The following is a 16,822-nucleotide window of genomic DNA, read 5'->3' as shown; positions in this document are numbered from 1 at the left end:
TCCGGGGACCTGGGTTCGATTCCGACCCGAGGTCATTTCCCAATCCCTCCCTGTCTCTCTCCCGCTCATTTCCTGTCTCTACACTGTCCTATCCAATAAAGTTGGAAAAAGCCCAAAAAAAATCTTAAAAAGAATAGGCAAGATTGAAGAGGTGTGTTTGAAGGTAGGATCTGAAGGTTGGAAGAGAGTTCCAGAGGTGAGAAACAACACGGCTAAAGGCTCTAAACCCCATGGGAGTTAAATGAGCAGGAGGTGTACTGAGATTAGTAGAAGAAAGTGTACAGGAACATAGAGGGGTGTGTGTTTGGGCATATTAAAAAGCAAAATGTTTTCTTTTGGTTAATGAGGTTGGTTGCAGAGACAGCAATAATTAGCTGCATTAATAATTATGTCAGTGGAAGGTTCTCACAATGATAGTAAGACAAACTTACTCTGTGTGTGTGTGTGTGTGTGTGTGTGTGTGTGTGTTGTTGGCAGGTGAGCTTGGCAGGTCGGATTTGCAGAGCTGTTGTCTGGATGCTTGTGCGGTCCAGACGGTGGCGGTGTCTTCTTTCCTACAGGGCCCCTGCGCCGCCTGTGTTTTGCATTTACACATGTACAGTAACAGCCCACACATATACACACATGCATCCCACATCCTCATTCATTTCTACATCCAGATTCTCTCTCCTCACTGACGCATCGTTTTAAACTTTACGAGGCTCATATCAGAACTAGTAAAAAGAACATTGGTGGGACTTTACCCAGAGCTGTGGGCTGGTGACATTGTTTGAGTCATGAATCCCAGGGATGGGAATGTAAAAGGGTTCTTTTTTTCAGTACCCACTGAAATGTGTGGAGAGACAATGTCCTTTTGAAAGTACATAATCCTTTAAGAAAACTTTGTCTATCTGTCTATCTCCTTCAAGTCTGCACACACACAGGTCACCAGTGCAGTACGGGGTAGGGGGGGAGTTGGGTTACATTCCTTCCATCAGGGCTGTGAAGCTGCCAGGCAGGTCACTCCCAGCTCAGTTCCCAACTCACTCTCTCTCTCTCTCCTGTGTTGTGTTGTACTACTTCACATCTGAGTTGGCAGTGATGGCAAAGAAGACAGCAGTGTAACATATATGCATGATTGTGCAATGTGTGTGTGTGTGTGAGAGAGAGAGAGAGAGAGAGTATGAATGTGGTTAAATTTTGGCCCTCACAGGCAGAACCTCCACCCAGTACTCTTTGGGTCTGACTCAGAACTTCTTAGACTATTGGAAATTCCCAGAATTCCTTGGGCAGCCTGGCCACAGTGTTCTGGGGCTCTGCAGAGTTCAGCCAATCCCCATGATTCCCGTCTCTGGTGAAGAGAATTGCAGTCTCAGATAACTACCCAGTCTCTCTTGCTCGCTCTCTCTCTCTCTCTCTCTCTCTTTCTCACACACACACACACACACACACGACTTTTTCAGCAATGTGAGAACAGTCTTTGCAGTGGGCATTCCATTTTTGTCACACTGAATTATTTAAAGGTCATTCGTGATTTGTCTAATTCATCTTGAAATCCTGCTTATATTATAGCCTCGTTCCATTTCTGACTTCCTGCATCCATTCCTTAACTCATCCCTCTTTATCTGTACACATTGGATAATCTGGGATTGTTTACATGATAAATATACAAGAACGAAGTATGTAGCTTTACGCAGGACATGCTCACAGGAATCCATGTGTCTAAAAAAAAAAAAAAATCTGTTCAGTCATGCAGCAAAGTGGGCTTAATTTCACATTCCAGCTGGTCAGAATCAGAAACTCACCAGATGTACATGGTATCATGAAGCTGGGATGTAAATCAATGCAAGAATATACAACACAGGCAACAACATATGGCAAACACACATACTGGACATACACTGTACCACTTACATATAACATGATTATATAAAACACCAAAACTAGACTGGAACAAGCAGCCGGAAGAGTGAAATATTATGAACGTGAATAAGTAAAGAAGTGAGTAAAACAGTAGTGTGTACAAGGCTGATGGAAGGCAGCCGGTCCTGGCTGACGGTACTCCTCACATCCCACTCAGATGACACACGAGCTGCGTCACATACAGTTAAACTGTGAACAGAGCCGCTCCATTGTGCTCATCACCCACCACTTTATTCTGGTTTAGTCCCTCGCCAACTATTTGTTCATGCATCACAAATGTCTGTAGTTAATAGTCTTATACTCATTTCGATGATCATTTATGGAGCTCATGCAACACTGAAAATAAAGGACCATTTCAGAGAGCATATGAGAAGGACACTGGTGATGTCAATAGTCTGTTCATGGCAGATAAACTTGGGATAAATATACAGAATTAAATTCCATTCCACATTTTCTGCTGTAGAAATGGAGCAAGGACACAGACTTCTCAGGACATTCGTAATTGGTGAATTTAATCTGAGGGAAAATTTTTCTACTATTAGATAATGAATAGTCCATGTTTGTGGGCCATGTTAATCCTCAACACAGACTATTAGGTTATGTGTAATTTAAATACACATACACGTGCACTCAGTGGTGTGTACTGGTGAATTCTGGACAGGATGCTGCTAATTAAGAAGTTTCCAAATCTTTTTTTTTTTTTTAAATGACCCTATTAATGAATCACTCCCAAATGGACATGGCAATAGTACCTTTAATACACTAAAATAAAACCCCAGAGAACATTTTCCAAATAAGAAACATGTTTTTTGAAAGTATTGAAGAAAAGGTGCCCTTTAAAAAAAAAAAGTTGTTTGGAGAACCCTTTATAGTGTTGGAGTACTTGAGATTGGTCTTGGTCACCACTTTTTGAAGGTCTCTGTCTCATTTCAGAATCAACCACATTTTTACTCGGTTTTGTCTCGGTCTCAGACATAGAGGACTCGGGATTTTAGTTCAGGACCAGTCAAGACCACAATTGTGGGGATACAGTGGTGCTTGAAAGTTTGTGAGCCCTTTAGAATTTTCTATATTTCTGCATAAATATGACCTAAAACATCATCAGATTTTCACACAAGTCCTAAACGTAGATAAAGAGAACCCAGTTAAACAAATGAGACAAAAATATTATACTTTGTCATTTATTTATTGAGGAAAATGATCCAATATTACATATCTGTGAGTGGCAAAAGTATATGAACCTTTGCTTTCAGTATCTGGTGTGACCCCCTTGTGCAGCAATAACTGCAACTAAACATTTCTGGTAACTGTTGATCAGTCCTGCACACCGGCTTGGAGGAATTTTAGCCCATTCCTCCATACAGAACAGCTTCAACTCTGGGATGTTGGTGGGTTTCCTCACATGAACTGCTCGCTTCAGGTCCTTCCACAACATTTCGATTGGATGAAGGTCAGGACTTTGACTTGGCCATTCCAAAACATTAACTTTATTCTTCTTTAAACATTCTTTGGTAGAATGACTTGTGTGCTTAGGGTCGTTGTCTTGCTGCATGACCCACCTTCTCTTGAGATTCAGTTCATGGACAGATGTCCTGACATTTTCCTTAAGAATTCGTTGGTATAATTCAGAATTCATTGTTCCATCAATGATGGCAAGCCGTCCTGGCCCAGATGCAGCAAAACAGGCCCAAACCATGATCTTACCACCACCATGTTTCACAGATGGGATAAGGTTCTTATGCTGGAATGCAGCATTTTTCTTTTCTCCAAACATAACGCTTCTCATGTAAACCAAAAAGTTCTATTTTGGTCTCATCCGTCCACAAAACATTTTTCCAATAGCCTTCTGGCTTGTCCACGTGATCTTTAGCAAACTGCAGACGAGCAGCAATGTTCTTTTTGGAGAACAGTGTCTTTCTCCTTGCAACCCTGCCATGCACACCATTGTTGTTCAGTGTCCTCCTGATGGTGGACTCATGAACATTAACATTAGCCAATATGAGAGAGGCCTTCAGTTGCTTAGAAGTTACCCTGGGGTCCTTTGTGACCTCGCTGACTATTACACGCCTTGCTCTTGGAGTGATCTTTGTTGGTCGACCACTCCTGGGGAGGGTAACAATGGTCTTGAATTTCCTCCATTTGTACACAATCTGTCTGACTGTGGATTGGTGGAGTCCAAACTCTTTAGAGATGGTTTTATAACCTTTTCCAGCCTGTTGAGCATCAACAACGCTTTTTCTGGGGTCCTCAGAAATCTCCTTTGTTCGTGCCATGATACACTTCCACAAACATGTGTTGTGAAGATCAGACTTTGATAGATCCCTGTTCTTTAAATAAAACAGGGTGCCCACTCACACCTGATTGTCATCCCATTGATTGAAAACACCTGACTCTAATTTCACCTTCAGATAACTGCTAATCCTAGAGGTTCACATACTTTTGCCACTCACAGATATGTAATATTGGATCATTTTCCTCAATAAATAAATGACCAAGTATAATATTTTGTCTCATTTGTTTAACTGGGTTCTCTTTATCTACTTTTAGGACTTGTGTGAAAATCTGATGATGGTTTAGGTCATATTCATGCAGAAATATAGAAAATTCTAAAAAGTTCACAAACTTTCAAGCACCATTGTATCACTAAATTGCAAGTGTATTTTCTGATTTATTTGTGAACATTATTACTGTGATTGGATGTAAAATTTCCTGCTTCAAATACAATCACTGCTAATTTTAAATTTTTCTTCCTGTTAACGGCTGTCACCCCTTCACACGCACTGGTCTGGTCCTAGCCTTGACTCGGTTTCACACTCCCTTTGTCTTGGTCTTGACTTGGTCTCAACCCCTCAAAGTCTTGGTCTTGTCTCTGTCTTGATACACTCTGGTCTTGATTATGACTTGGGCTCAGTTTAGGTGATTTTGACTCCAGTGCTACCTTAAAGGACAAAAAAATTTTCATGACTTAAAGGTAGGGAGGGCGTTGTAAATTGTTTGCTCACTGTTTGCCCACGCAGTGTTTCACAGAGCGGTGGGATGCTCTTTTTATCCCCAGTCATGTTACTGGCCTGTTGCCAATTAACCAAATTAGGTTTTTTTTCTAGCATTACATGACTTTTTCAGTCCTTTGTTGCCCGTCCCAACTTTTTTGAAACGTGTTGCTGACAACAAATTCAAAATGAGCATATATTTAAAAAACAAACAAACAAAACACAATAATTTCTCAGTTTCAACATCTGATATGTTGTCTTTGTACTATTTTCAATTAAATATATGGTTTCCATAATTTTGCAAATAATCATAGTCTGCTTTTTTTACGTTTTACACAGTGTCCCAAATTTATGAAATTGGGGTTGTATCGATCACAAACTGAAGATATACCGTTATATATTTGGGATAATCTAGCCCTAGTGCAATAGCAAATGCACAATGCACTGAACAAGGAAGTGCCTTGAACAGATAGAATTTCTTGTGTTTGTTTTCTTGACTTCTGTTGTTCCACTGAGTCAGAGTCATTTGATGTTGAGGAACTAGTGGAGAGAGATGGATGAAGAAATTTGTGCAGCATGTTAGAATAGTGAAGAAGACTAAAATAGCATGTACCGTACACTCTGCTGTAAATGTGTCGTGTGTGAATCCATCCATCCATTATCTCTAGCCGCTTTATCCTGTTCTACAGGGTCGCAGGCAAGCTGGAGCCTATCCCAGCTAACTACGGGCGAAAGGCGGGGTACACCCTGGACAAGTCGCCAGGTCATCACAGGGCTGACACATAGACACAGACAACCATTCACGCTCACATTCACACCTACGGTCAATTTAGAGTCACCAGTTAACCTAACCTGCATGTCTTTGGACTGTGGGGGAAACCGGAGCACCCGGAGGAAACCCACGCGGACACGGGGAGAACATGCAAACTCCGCACAGAAAGGCCCTCGCCGGCCCCGGGGCTCGAACCCGGACCTTCTTGCTGTGAGGCGACAGCGCTAACCACTACACCACCGTGCCACCCTGCCTTCATAATTAGACTGATATTTGCAATAGTAATTTGTATGATAAATGAATAAAACAAAAGAGGAGGTGAGATTCTCTCGTTTGTAAATCAAACGCTCTTGCATCAACTGCAGCCCAAAGTTTAAAAACACTTTGGGTCTTTTAAACTGAATAGTATTTCCTGTTCCTGTTGAAGTCTTTTTTCTGACAGTCGTCGTCTTTTTTATTTGCCTTGTCTGGAGCAGACATTGATGATCACGATCGTCCATTTTTCTCGGTCATTTGAGGTCCTTATGAACGTGTCGTTGTCGATGCTATTGTTAGTAGCCCAGTTGTCAAGGCTCTGCACATATTTTATTCTTTACCTTCCTCTGCTTTTCTTTCCACGGATCTTACCCATCACACTGAGTTGTTCTAGTCCTCCTTTTCTGTTTACATGTCCAAAAAATTTCATTTGTCTCTTCCTTATTGTTTCAGTTAAGCTCCTTTTTTTTACTCCTGCAAGGATTAAGACTTCTTGGTTCATCTTCATCTCCTTCCAGGATATTTTCATGATTCTTCTGAGGAACCACATCTGACAGTAACATCGGTAGATAGCGTGTTATAACTACAGAGTGCTTGGTTTTTTGTGCCACTTCACTACAACATACACATAATTAATAAATCTGACAAATATTGTTCTTATACTATTTGTGCTGTTCCAGAAAATGAATGATTGCAGATCGGTAAAAGAGGCAGATAGCACTCTTCCTTAAAAATCTAAAGAAAAATCCAGTATTTGGTTGAAATGTTTTAGTTGGACCAGGAGAGCAGGTAATGAGGGGTGTGATTGCTGAATGATGTCACTTGAGGGTGGTCATGGAAAAGCTCAGGTGAGACCACTGTGTCTCTCCTCATACCTGAAACCCTCAGAGAAAACCAGCTATGGAACCTGCCAAGTTCTCCGACTTGTACTCTGAAGTCATCGTCAGCTCGAGTGCAGGTAAGAGTGATTTTATTACAGTGTTTCCAGCTTTCAGACCTTCTCCTCTGGTGCTAGATGTACTTCTTCACTTGACTTTGACCCACCTTGCTTTCTCTTAGTGTGTATAAATATATTCCACCACACCATTGTACACTAACCGATAAATAAATATGATGAAATATTCGTCTTTTTACATAAAAGATCTTACCGCTTTTGGTATATACAGTTAATATTTACGTGGAATACGTGAATATATTCACCGTGCAATGTGTTTATTTGATATTCATTAATTCGACCACTTTAATATTCTTGAGGTTGCTGATATTCCTGCCTTTACTTCCTTTATTTATAATCAGTCGGACACAATCAGAAAGATAATTAAACTTAAATTCGATTAGTATTGCCTGTCCCGCTACCTCCCATACTGACATTGTGAGAAGAAACCATTGCATCCAAGTCCTGCGATTTGACAAATTAATCACTTTTTTTTAGCTTTTGTTCACTTAATCTTGTCTCAATCCTTTGGCCTGTGGTATCTCGCTCTCTCTCACGATATTGGGTTTAAGCAGCAAAGCCTGCACCCGATTGGGTTCCTGGCCTTTTGTTCGGAAACATTAATGCTCTTAAACCCTTTCCCTTTCGCAGGACTGCCATTTGTAAGATGCATTTTTGCAAACCAAATTCCTCCAAGCTGTATATGACACTTTGAAAAATCTCTTTCTGTCTTGTAACTAGATAGAAATGTGTACACAGTGTTTGTTTGTTTGTTTATTGAACATCTGTGCCACGAAGATTCAACTTTTCAAATTTTTTCCTCTTCACTTTGTTGAATGCAGATGTTCAGGGTCCTCCTAAGAAGGAGCCCTCGGGGCCTGAAAGCAGTGAGGATGTGGCGGGTCAAGTAAGACTCCACCCGTCTCCATCTCGCAGGAGACATCGAACCACCTTCAGCCATGAGCAGCTGGAGCAGCTGGAGTTAGCCTTCAGACACAACCACTATCCTGATATCTACTGCCGAGAGGAGCTGGCTCAGCAAACTAAACTCAATGAAGCTCGCATCCAGGTTAGACGGCTTCTCACGGTGCGCGAGACCCCTTTAGAACAATCCTGTAAAATATTATTTTGTGGTCCTTGCTGACAGAGGAATCACAAACGATGGAGCATGCTGTTCTAGGAAAATAATCAGCGGTGAAGCAGAGAAATGTGACCACCCTGAAACGGATTATTTTCCAGTAACTGCATGTTTCCCATTTTCGCCTGTACATCCTTAATCTCGGCTTGCTCCTTGTGATGACTAGATTTTGTTTCAAGGTGTTGTTTGAAAAATGTACAGATATCCAACCTTCCACTGAAGCTCGGCTCGAAGTGCGTGCAGCGAGATGGGCGAAATCTGCCTTTGTGTCTCGTGTCTGCCATTTTCCTTTTGTCGTTTGCCTGCATTTGTAAAGTTTTCAGCATATTTGTTTTGCATGAATATTTGCTCGTGTCAGGAAACATAACTGCAAGTCCTGGGACAGGTTCGAGCACTAATTATACAGCTGGGCTGATCTAAATATAATAATAAATTATTTCAAATCGAACAGAGCTCCCTATTCTTGCTGCCTACGTCATCAGGACACAAGTCCCATTAAATTCCTTTTTATCTTTTTGTAGCTACATTTCATGTAGAACGAAACGAGTTAGTTCCTGTTATTACGTAGATTACAGCAGCTTTAAAGAGTTGTTCCTTCACCAGCTTGTTTTTCTCCCTTTTGAAGTTAAAAACAAAATTCAGCTGATCATGTTACGAGAAAGAAGCCAGAAAAAGTCCCCTGCCCTGAAAACTTTCCCAGGTTAGAAAACTGAAGGTCACGGCTATACCTCTGAATGTTACAAAAATCTGACACTAGTGAGTCCGTCCAAGAAGTGAAATAAACGTCTGCTAATAGAGATCTACTAGATCAAAAATGTTATGATAGAAATTATAACGTATTAGAAAGATCACATGAATATAAACCTGTGGTTTGCTCGGCCGCCTTTCAGAGCTGCACTTCTGACCAATCAGAATTAAAGCAGAGACGCAGAGCCTTTATTTTTAAATACATTTCTGAGTGGATAGTATCTCCATCCTTGACTCTTGTATGCTGCATAAATGGGAGTAAAAACAAATATTTTTTTGAGAGTTAAAATCGACCGCAAAGTTGGCATTGGAGCTGCCCCGCTGAGCCAGCCAGCCCTGAGTGCGTGACGTCACAGCGGTAACCGGTTTTAAGGCCGAGGCCTTTTACAGCTATAGACCAAAGTCATATAAATAAAAATTTATGGTGAAAGAAAGAAACACTGTTACTGACTTGCTCAACTAAGACTGATTTGACTTAATTGATTGTGGGTTGACTCTCATTAAAACAGGACAGGTGTTATAACTTATGCAGCATACATGTACATGCATGCATTTTCACTGATAAAACGTAAAAAGCTAATTAAATAATCAGATGAACTGAGACAATCACATTCTGAAGCAAATTAAATAATCTTATACCAGTACAAGTTACGTGTATTAATCTAAATGCAGGTAAACAACGTTTTTTGTTTTTTTTTTTAATCCAAATGAGAGTCGGAGTTTACCCGTCTGTGTTCTCGCTTCTTGAAGGCCGATCTTGTGGCTGATTGTTTCAAAAACAATCTGACTTTCAGTTGTTCGTTCAGTTCTCCATTCATTTGCTTCTTCCACGTAAGGGCGAGATGGCAGCAATATCCAGTTTAGAAATCAGACGGCTGCTCCACTCATTCACTGTTTTCTTCAGACTGAGTACTCCGCCATTACTGCTCTGCTCAGGCAATTACTAAAACCCGGGATGGAATGGGACGTCACCGGTTTTAGCAACAACCCTCGGCTCACTCCGGGAGAACTTGTGCAACTGAACTCACTTTCCTTTTAAAAAAACAAATAAAATAAATACTTTCCTTTTGCTGTAGTTTTCTTTAATTGTTGGTACTGCACCCTCTTTCAATACGGGCTTATAGCCAACGCTCCTCAACAGATCAGAGGTCTCGTACGAGTCTTCAGTAAAATGTGCAGAGCAGAGCACTGCACCACTTCTTCATAGCCGCCCAATGTGCCCGTGAACTTCTCGCAAAACACGTCCAAATCTTTGCAGTTTGAACATTCTTGGGCCATGAATGCAACATAAATCCACCTTCTGTCGTGTTGCTGCACCGGCCAGCAACACATCTACGTGGCATGGCAATAAATTAGCTCAAAATGGAGGATCGGAGTTGCAGTCAGCTCTGTGTTTTAGTATAGCGGAAATGGCGATGAGACCGACAGACTTCCTGCTGTGACGTTACGGACGTCAAGGTCATTCACTCAGACGGCTACCTATATAAATCACTTTAATCGTAAAAATTACTATTAGATTTATTGTTAACGCTTAAAACTATTCTTGTACCATTCTTGAGGTCTCAAGGCATTTATAAACGAAAGTGAGGCCATGGCTCTGCGTATATGCTTTAAGTAGCACGCTGGTGTAAAGAACACAAAGCTATAGTAGAGTTGAATGAGTTTTTCCCCCAAAACACTCATTTGAAGCACAATTACCATAATCCTCTTGTTGCTACTTTTAATAAGTAGCAGACTTTTCTTGCTCTGATTAAAGAATCATTTAAACTTGTCATACAATCTGACAATTTGTAGCAGTTATTCATTAAAAAAAAAACTACACATATTTTGATTCTCAACTCTGTACAGTATGTGATTGTTAACACCATGAAATCTACAAAGTTTATTGCTTTTGTTGATTACATTTTCCAATTTGAGTTTGATTTCCCAGCATAATCTGTTTAAACAAATATTTATAAAATATTTGCCTCTAGTTCCTGGTCTCTCACCCCTCCTTTCTTTTCTCCTCACAAACCTCTCCAGGTTTGGTTCCAGAACCGCCGTGCCAAGCAACGGAAACATGAGCGGGCCACTCAGAAATCCCTGCAAGGAGGTATGATGCCAGGACGTGGGATTCTCCCAAACAGTGCACGTGGTGGTATGGCAAGACAGTACCAGTGCTCTCACTCCCTACCACACATGCCCAAGTTTTCCTCAGTGCTGCCCTCTGCTGATTTCTCTCCCCACACAGCAGCCGGCACTCAGCTGGCCTGCCCTTCAGCTCCCACTGCGGCCCAGCCTGCCAGGCAGCACGAGGACTGGTACTGCCAGCTAAGGCATATCGGCGCACCGGCTGCCAGCCTGCCCCACGCCTCAGTGTTTTCCCTGACCTCTGTGCCAGCGCTGGAGCCAGCCGTCCACTGGAATTAGAGTAGGCTGAAAGAATGAAAGTCTAAAGCCGCTCATTTTTATTATTTTGTTAGTTTATTTGAGCCACGTGCTCAGATATTATTGCTTTTCTTTTTAGGTCAATGATTTAACAGTAATGCTTGTGTGGGTGAGATTCAGTACACACTGTCTTTAATATGGACAGAAAAAAAAAAATTGTTTTCACACATTTTATTACAGTTCCAAAACAGATCTTGCCTTAAAGTTAATATACTTCTCTAAAACAAAAATACTTCATTCACAACCCTACTAGCATCACACTTAATAATTGTAACACTCATTTACAGTCCGAATAGTCTAACTAGATTTATGTTTGACCTTCTAGAAAATCCTCTTACCACCTGAATATGGGTTGTTAAGCATTCATTTAATTAATAACGACTTTTTCAACATTGTCATTTTGGTAGAAATAAATTACTTGGCATATGGTCACTTATGTTTCTTCCCTGTTCACAAATAAAGTAAAGCTGGGAATTTAACGAACAACAACAGTAACGACAAACATGACAGGCTTGAATTACATTCAACTTGTGTAATGGAAAGGAGAAAAAAAAAAAAAGTCTAGAAAAAGTTCCTTTATCAGTCTAATACAGGTCAAACTCCACCCAAGTTTGTTTTTCTCAGTCCCAGTTACTGCTAGAAAACTGCTACACTACACAGGTTCGTGGTTATACACACACACGAAGGGAATTAAAAGCAAAAAAAAAAAAACCACTGCGGCACTCCAGCTCTGGGAAACATTTGTGGGATCAACAGCATACTAGGTAGCCAGTTTAATCACACTTCCAGACTCATTTATTCATACCAAAAAGCAAAAACTGATTCTGGATCAGTGTTGAGAAATGTGATTAATATGGCCCCTGATTGGGGATATTACACACAGCACCAGAAGTAGCCACTGGTCATTTACAGTAACACCAGGAACGAAACTCTTCTAGGCTTGAAACGCAAATAACACAAGAACTGGGATTTGGCAAAAGTTTGTTAGACCAGTCATCCGTCTACAGTAGCAGTCAAGTTTGGACACACCGACACATTCAGGAGGTTTTTTATTTTCCCTGTCTTTTGACTTATTATAGAAACAATACTGAGGACAACAAAACCATGCAATAACCTATGTAACATTACGTAGCAAACAAACCATGTTTCGTATTTTAGATTCTTCAAAGTAGCCAGCGTTTACCTCGATGACGCTTTGCACACTACTGGCATCATCTTAACCAGCTTCATGAGGTCGTCACCTGGAATGCTTTTCAATTAAAATAAGGGTGCCTCATTAATATTAAAAATAATAATTGCCCTATTCCACAACTGTAGTAATCCATATTATTTCAAGAACCACTCGATTAAGTAAAAAGAAAACACCATCCATCATTACTTTAAGCACTTTAATGCAAAAAAGACCTTGAATTAGAAGGGGTGTCCAAACTTATCTGGTGCTGTGGAATATAAAAATCAGAACGTACAAGTGACTTCATTCAAAGTTAGTAAACTCAAAATGATCCAGCAGTGCTAAATGAGGACGTTTCCTCAGTAAGGAAAGGAAGTAAATCATAGCTCACGTCAACTCCAGCTATTACTCTGCATTAGAACAGGACTTCAAACACAATGTAGCAAGAATAAAGGAGGACGTGTCTTCACAGCAGATGTATTTGGCAGGTTCATTCTGACAAATGGAGAATTCAGGCAATATATACTCTCTTTAGATGCCGCACATCATAATACAATCCAGTTAACTTCATCCCACAGTTTATTCTGACAGGATAAAGTATGATCAGTAGAGCCGAGCTGTTCAGGTCCAATCATGGACCGAGAGGACTGTGGTATCACTGAATTAAAGTTCTTTAGGAGTTCAATAAAATGGTGTTGAAAATGTGGAAGGAAAAAAAAAAAAAAAAAAAAAAAGTGCACTACTACAAGAAGAAACACAGCCTAAGGAACACTGTAGGTTTTCTGTGCATGTGATAACGCAGACACCCAGATCACTGATACCGTTCGATTAGAGGTAAATCAGAGCTCACAGTAATGCAGCACACTCCTCCACACCACCCACCCACCTCCCAGTTACTGGAGAGACTTCGCAAACTCAGCATAGTCGATGTAGCCATCATTGTTTTTGTCATCATCCCGAAGGACTTGATCAATAATACTGATTAGGTCCTGCTCCTTCATTGGTGGACTGTTCTCACCTTTCTCCTAGAAAAATCAGGAAGACATGACAGCAGGCATGAATCAAAGCTGAGACTGTAATGGTCATTTTACATACACAGACAAGACATTAGCAATACCTTTATATTAAAAAAATAAAAAATAAAAAATCACTAAGACAAGAGATTTATAGAATAAGCTGCTTTACTACTACTCCATGATATTCCACATTAAAAATGTTGAACTTAAAATCTAAAGAAATAACCATATATATTTAATTTTAAAAAATAAAAAACACACACCATGTGTGTGACAGTGATTGGTCAGTGCACCTGGCTCAAACCTCCCCCCTCCCGGTCAAGATTAGCGGAATGACATGATAGCGCAGGCGTTGAAATATTACATTAGCAAACAGCAGTAAGGACTGAGATTTAAACCACCCACCTCCTTGTGTACATGTGTAATGGCAGTGGCAAGCTCGAGCCCATCCAGCAGGTTATTACCGTCATAGTCATGCATTTTGAAATAGTGAAGCTGCAGTTCTTGGGGCGTCATGTCCAACTCTGGCTTGTCGATCACCCCGTCTAAATGCTCCATGATGTGGCTAAAGAACAAAACAGATGACATGCATTAACAAAAAGGAGTCTGTTCAGCACAACTAAGTAAATGTGACTTTTTCTCTTTTTTAAACTACACTAACATGTATCCAGTTACTTCCAGAGCTTTAAAAGCATCCGCATGGCGTATATTACAGCCTTGTTGAAAAGGAATTGTTTTACATTACATTCAAGATTAGGTCAGCTGCATTTTAGTTTGTTTTGCAGAAAGGTCGTTTTGGAAAGGGATCAAAGTTCAGTTTTCATGCAAATATAACAGGACACACCAAGACCTAACATTTCACGACCAATCACGAGGATTTATTCACCCTTGATTGTTCGGTTACAGAAGGGCTTTTACTAAACACATTTTATGTTCAATAATGCATATAAAAAGGATACTTTGAAGAGAAACACAGCATAGATGCATGTTTGATAAAGAAACTTAGATAAACTATATAAAAAGAGACAATTAACCAGTTAGGTCTCATATCAGACCACTGATCGAATATTTGCACTGTATATGAACAAGTTATTAATTCATTCAGCTTCTCAGCAACACCGGGCATGGACACAGCCTGAATAGGATGCCAGTGCGTCAGTCAAACACCATTTATACATCTAGGCAATTTAGTGTAGCCAATACACATGTTTTGGAGGTGGGAGGGAACCCAGAACCCAGAGGAAACCCATATGGGCATGGGGAGAACGTGCAAAACTCCACACAGACAGTAACCCAAGCTCAGGTTCGAACCAGGGGCCATAGAGCTGTGAGACAGCAAAGCTACCCACTATGACACCTGTTAAGTTATTCATCATTTAAATCACTTCTGTATTCCCTCCTAAAAACAACCCACATTTGCATATTTATTTTAATATTGCCATACTGTTTAGATTGCACATTGTATTTTTCCTCCAGACTTTTTATGAAACCTCACAAAGCAAAGTGTTGCACATGGTCTTCCATTCTGCAACTTGGCGTTATGTTTTGCCATATACGGTGGTGTAGTGGTTAGCATGGTTGCCTCACAGCAAGAAGGTTCTGGGTTCGAGCCCAGCAGCCAGCGGAGGCCTTTCTGTGTGGAGTTTGCACGTTCTCCCCGTGTCTGCGTGGGTTTCCGCCGGGTGCTTTGGTTTCCCCTACAGTCCAAAGACGTGCGGTTAGGTTAACATGGGACGGCCTCGGGCTTAGGTGCCCTTCAGCGAGACACCTAACTCCCAACTGCTCCCCGGGCGCTGTTCGCATGGGTACGCGTGTGTGCGTGCTCACTGCTTTGGATGGGTTAAATGCAGAGAGGAATTTCACAAGTGTGTGAGGAATAAAAGTTGTGCTTCCTTTCTTTCTAATGAACCCATTTCATTTCAGGGTTGTTAAAGACTTCACGCATACAAATAGCAGTTTTAAGGCGAAACTCACTCTTTGTCCTGCACCATGTTCTTGTCCAGGCGGGTGATGGGAGGATGTGGGTCTCTTGACACTTGACCATGATGATCTCCATGAGAGTGAACACAAAGCACACAGCAGGACAGCAGCAGGCAGCGCCAGAGCTGCCCCATGGCGTATCCCATAATGATGATGTCCTGCTAGAAGACAAATGGACATCAATATCCCAACATGTCCATCCTCAAAAGACCATTGATCTTGAAATAAGCCATTGTGGAGCTACATGTTTGTAACAGGTTATGGAATTTAACAGTTAAACGACCATGATCCATCATATTAGAGTTTATGAGGATGAACAAAACCTCACTTCAAAGCAAACCTGTGTAAACGGATATCCAGATGTTTAAAGCCTTTTTGCTTGACAGCTTGTTTACCAAAGATTTGTTTGAAGAAAGCAGGCTACAGGGGAAATACATATGATGCAAACAACAAGATCTGCATGTGCTCCAGAAACTAAACATCAATCTACAATAAACCCAAAGAAACAGTGGCACAAATTAATCAATTAAGGACACAACAGGCGATTTATTCGTTAAAAATCCCCTCAATAACAGCTAGTTTACTACTTTAAGGAAATACACACGTAATCCTCGTAATAAAAGCGCAGTTCAGATTCTCTCACCTGTTTCTGGAGCTCCTAAATATTTGCAGATTCGTCCACCAAAGTAATCAGTAAGAACTCGCTACTCTACTGACGACACCTTTATAGTCCGCTTCGCTCGCCGTAGTTCCCTTTCACCTTCTGGACACGACAGCTAATTTTGATTGGTTGCTAGTAACGCGTCATTCTAGTGTATGAAAAAATCTTTTTTTTCCCCACTCGTTTCGGACAAAAGTCCCGCCTTCTTTCACTATGATTGGTCAGTAGTTTTACGTTAGAAGACCTGATTGGGCAAGTAACTCGTCGAAGCAATATTGACCAATTCGAGCGCAGAAGAAAATGTTTGTCGGAATTGATATGGGAAAAACAAGCTTACGACCAGATGGTTGAGTGAATTGCTTGAATATATTAAAAGAGTCGATTCCACATAATAAATTTGTCGATTCTAGGAAAAAAAACCCTATCAGGTTTAGAGGAAGTCATGTCAGACAGTAACGGCATCGTCTGTCGGGCTTCATTGTGTAAAATCAACTACTCAATTTTGGAGTCGACTCTCGATTCCTGAAAGCTTAGGAGTCGACTCTGGCTCTTTTCAGTGAATCGGATCATTTAGCTCACAAATAAGAACCGACTCTTTTAGTTTCCAAACTGCACGTTGCTGTTTTTCTTCTAAAATGAGTTTATGGTATTTTGACCAGTGGTTGTTCTTCTTATCCCTCGCATACACAGCTCAAACATATCTAACCTTTCACGAGTCGACTCTGAATCAGCGTTCAGTAAAAGAGCCGACTCGTTCGTGAACAACACATCAACTCTCAGCCCCGTGCGTTATAATCCACACTGATGTGTTCATCTTTGAGGGATGAAA

The 16,822-nt window shown here is 40.8% G+C and overlaps 2 protein-coding genes across 8 annotated transcripts; one reads left to right on the top strand and one right to left on the bottom strand.

Annotated features, from left to right (window-relative positions):
- The first annotated feature begins 564 nt into the window (after positions 1-564).
- Positions 565-11,575, top strand: prop1 (PROP paired-like homeobox 1). Of its 2 annotated transcripts, XM_060924658.1 has the most exons (5): positions 565-595; positions 6,401-6,484; positions 6,692-6,877; positions 7,696-7,922; positions 10,761-11,575. In XM_060924658.1, the coding sequence occupies exons 3-5, from the start codon at positions 6,820-6,822 to the stop codon at positions 11,145-11,147; spliced, it is 672 nt and encodes a 223-aa protein (XP_060780641.1). In that variant the 5' UTR covers positions 565-595; positions 6,401-6,484; positions 6,692-6,819; the 3' UTR covers positions 11,148-11,575. The 2 variants fall into 2 exon arrangements, with proteins under 2 accessions (XP_060780641.1, XP_060780640.1); XM_060924657.1 differs by lacking the exon at positions 565-595 and having other exon boundaries at positions 6,139-6,484.
- On the bottom strand, positions 11,202-16,061 carry mcfd2 (multiple coagulation factor deficiency 2, ER cargo receptor complex subunit). Of its 6 annotated transcripts, none has more exons than XM_060924659.1 (4): positions 15,976-16,061; positions 15,327-15,493; positions 13,758-13,917; positions 11,202-13,361 (listed from the first exon to the last, which is right to left on the bottom strand). In XM_060924659.1, the coding sequence occupies exons 2-4, from the start codon at positions 15,476-15,478 to the stop codon at positions 13,230-13,232; spliced, it is 444 nt and encodes a 147-aa protein (XP_060780642.1). In that variant the 5' UTR covers positions 15,479-15,493; positions 15,976-16,061; the 3' UTR covers positions 11,202-13,229. The 6 variants fall into 6 exon arrangements, with proteins under 6 accessions (XP_060780642.1, XP_060780643.1, XP_060780645.1 ...); XM_060924660.1 differs by having other exon boundaries at positions 15,327-15,490; XM_060924662.1 differs by lacking the exon at positions 15,976-16,061 and adding an exon at positions 15,661-15,965.
- Between the last annotated feature and the right edge of the window lie 761 nt (positions 16,062-16,822).

This window comes from Neoarius graeffei, chromosome 7, assembly GCF_027579695.1.
Source record: "Neoarius graeffei isolate fNeoGra1 chromosome 7, fNeoGra1.pri, whole genome shotgun sequence".
NCBI classification, from domain to species: Eukaryota; Metazoa; Chordata; class Actinopteri; order Siluriformes; family Ariidae; genus Neoarius; species Neoarius graeffei.
Note: the sequence above shows the minus strand (reverse complement) of the source record. Positions and strands in the feature narration are given on the sequence as shown.

What these genes read in the sequence shown, in the direction of transcription:
- prop1 (XM_060924658.1), top strand. Translation starts at nt 6,820, where the DNA reads ATGGAACCTGCCAAGTTCTCCGACTTGTACTCTGAAGTCATCGTCAGC. An exon ending in CATCGTCAGCTCGAGTGCAG is followed by an intron (nt 6,878 to 7,695) that starts GTAAGAGTGATT and finishes TGTTGAATGCAG; the next exon opens with ATGTTCAGGGTCCTCCTAAG. An exon ending in TCAATGAAGCTCGCATCCAG is followed by an intron (nt 7,923 to 10,760) that starts GTTAGACGGCTT and finishes AAACCTCTCCAG; the next exon opens with GTTTGGTTCCAGAACCGCCG.
- mcfd2 (XM_060924659.1), bottom strand. Translation starts at nt 15,478, where the DNA reads ATGGGATACGCCATGGGGCAGCTCTGGCGCTGCCTGCTGCTGTCCTGC. An exon ending in AACATGGTGCAGGACAAAGA is followed by an intron (nt 13,918 to 15,326) that starts GTGAGTTTCGCC and finishes TTTGTTCTTTAG; the next exon opens with CCACATCATGGAGCATTTAG. An exon ending in TTACACATGTACACAAGGAG is followed by an intron (nt 13,362 to 13,757) that starts GTGGGTGGTTTA and finishes TGATTTTTCTAG; the next exon opens with GAGAAAGGTGAGAACAGTCC.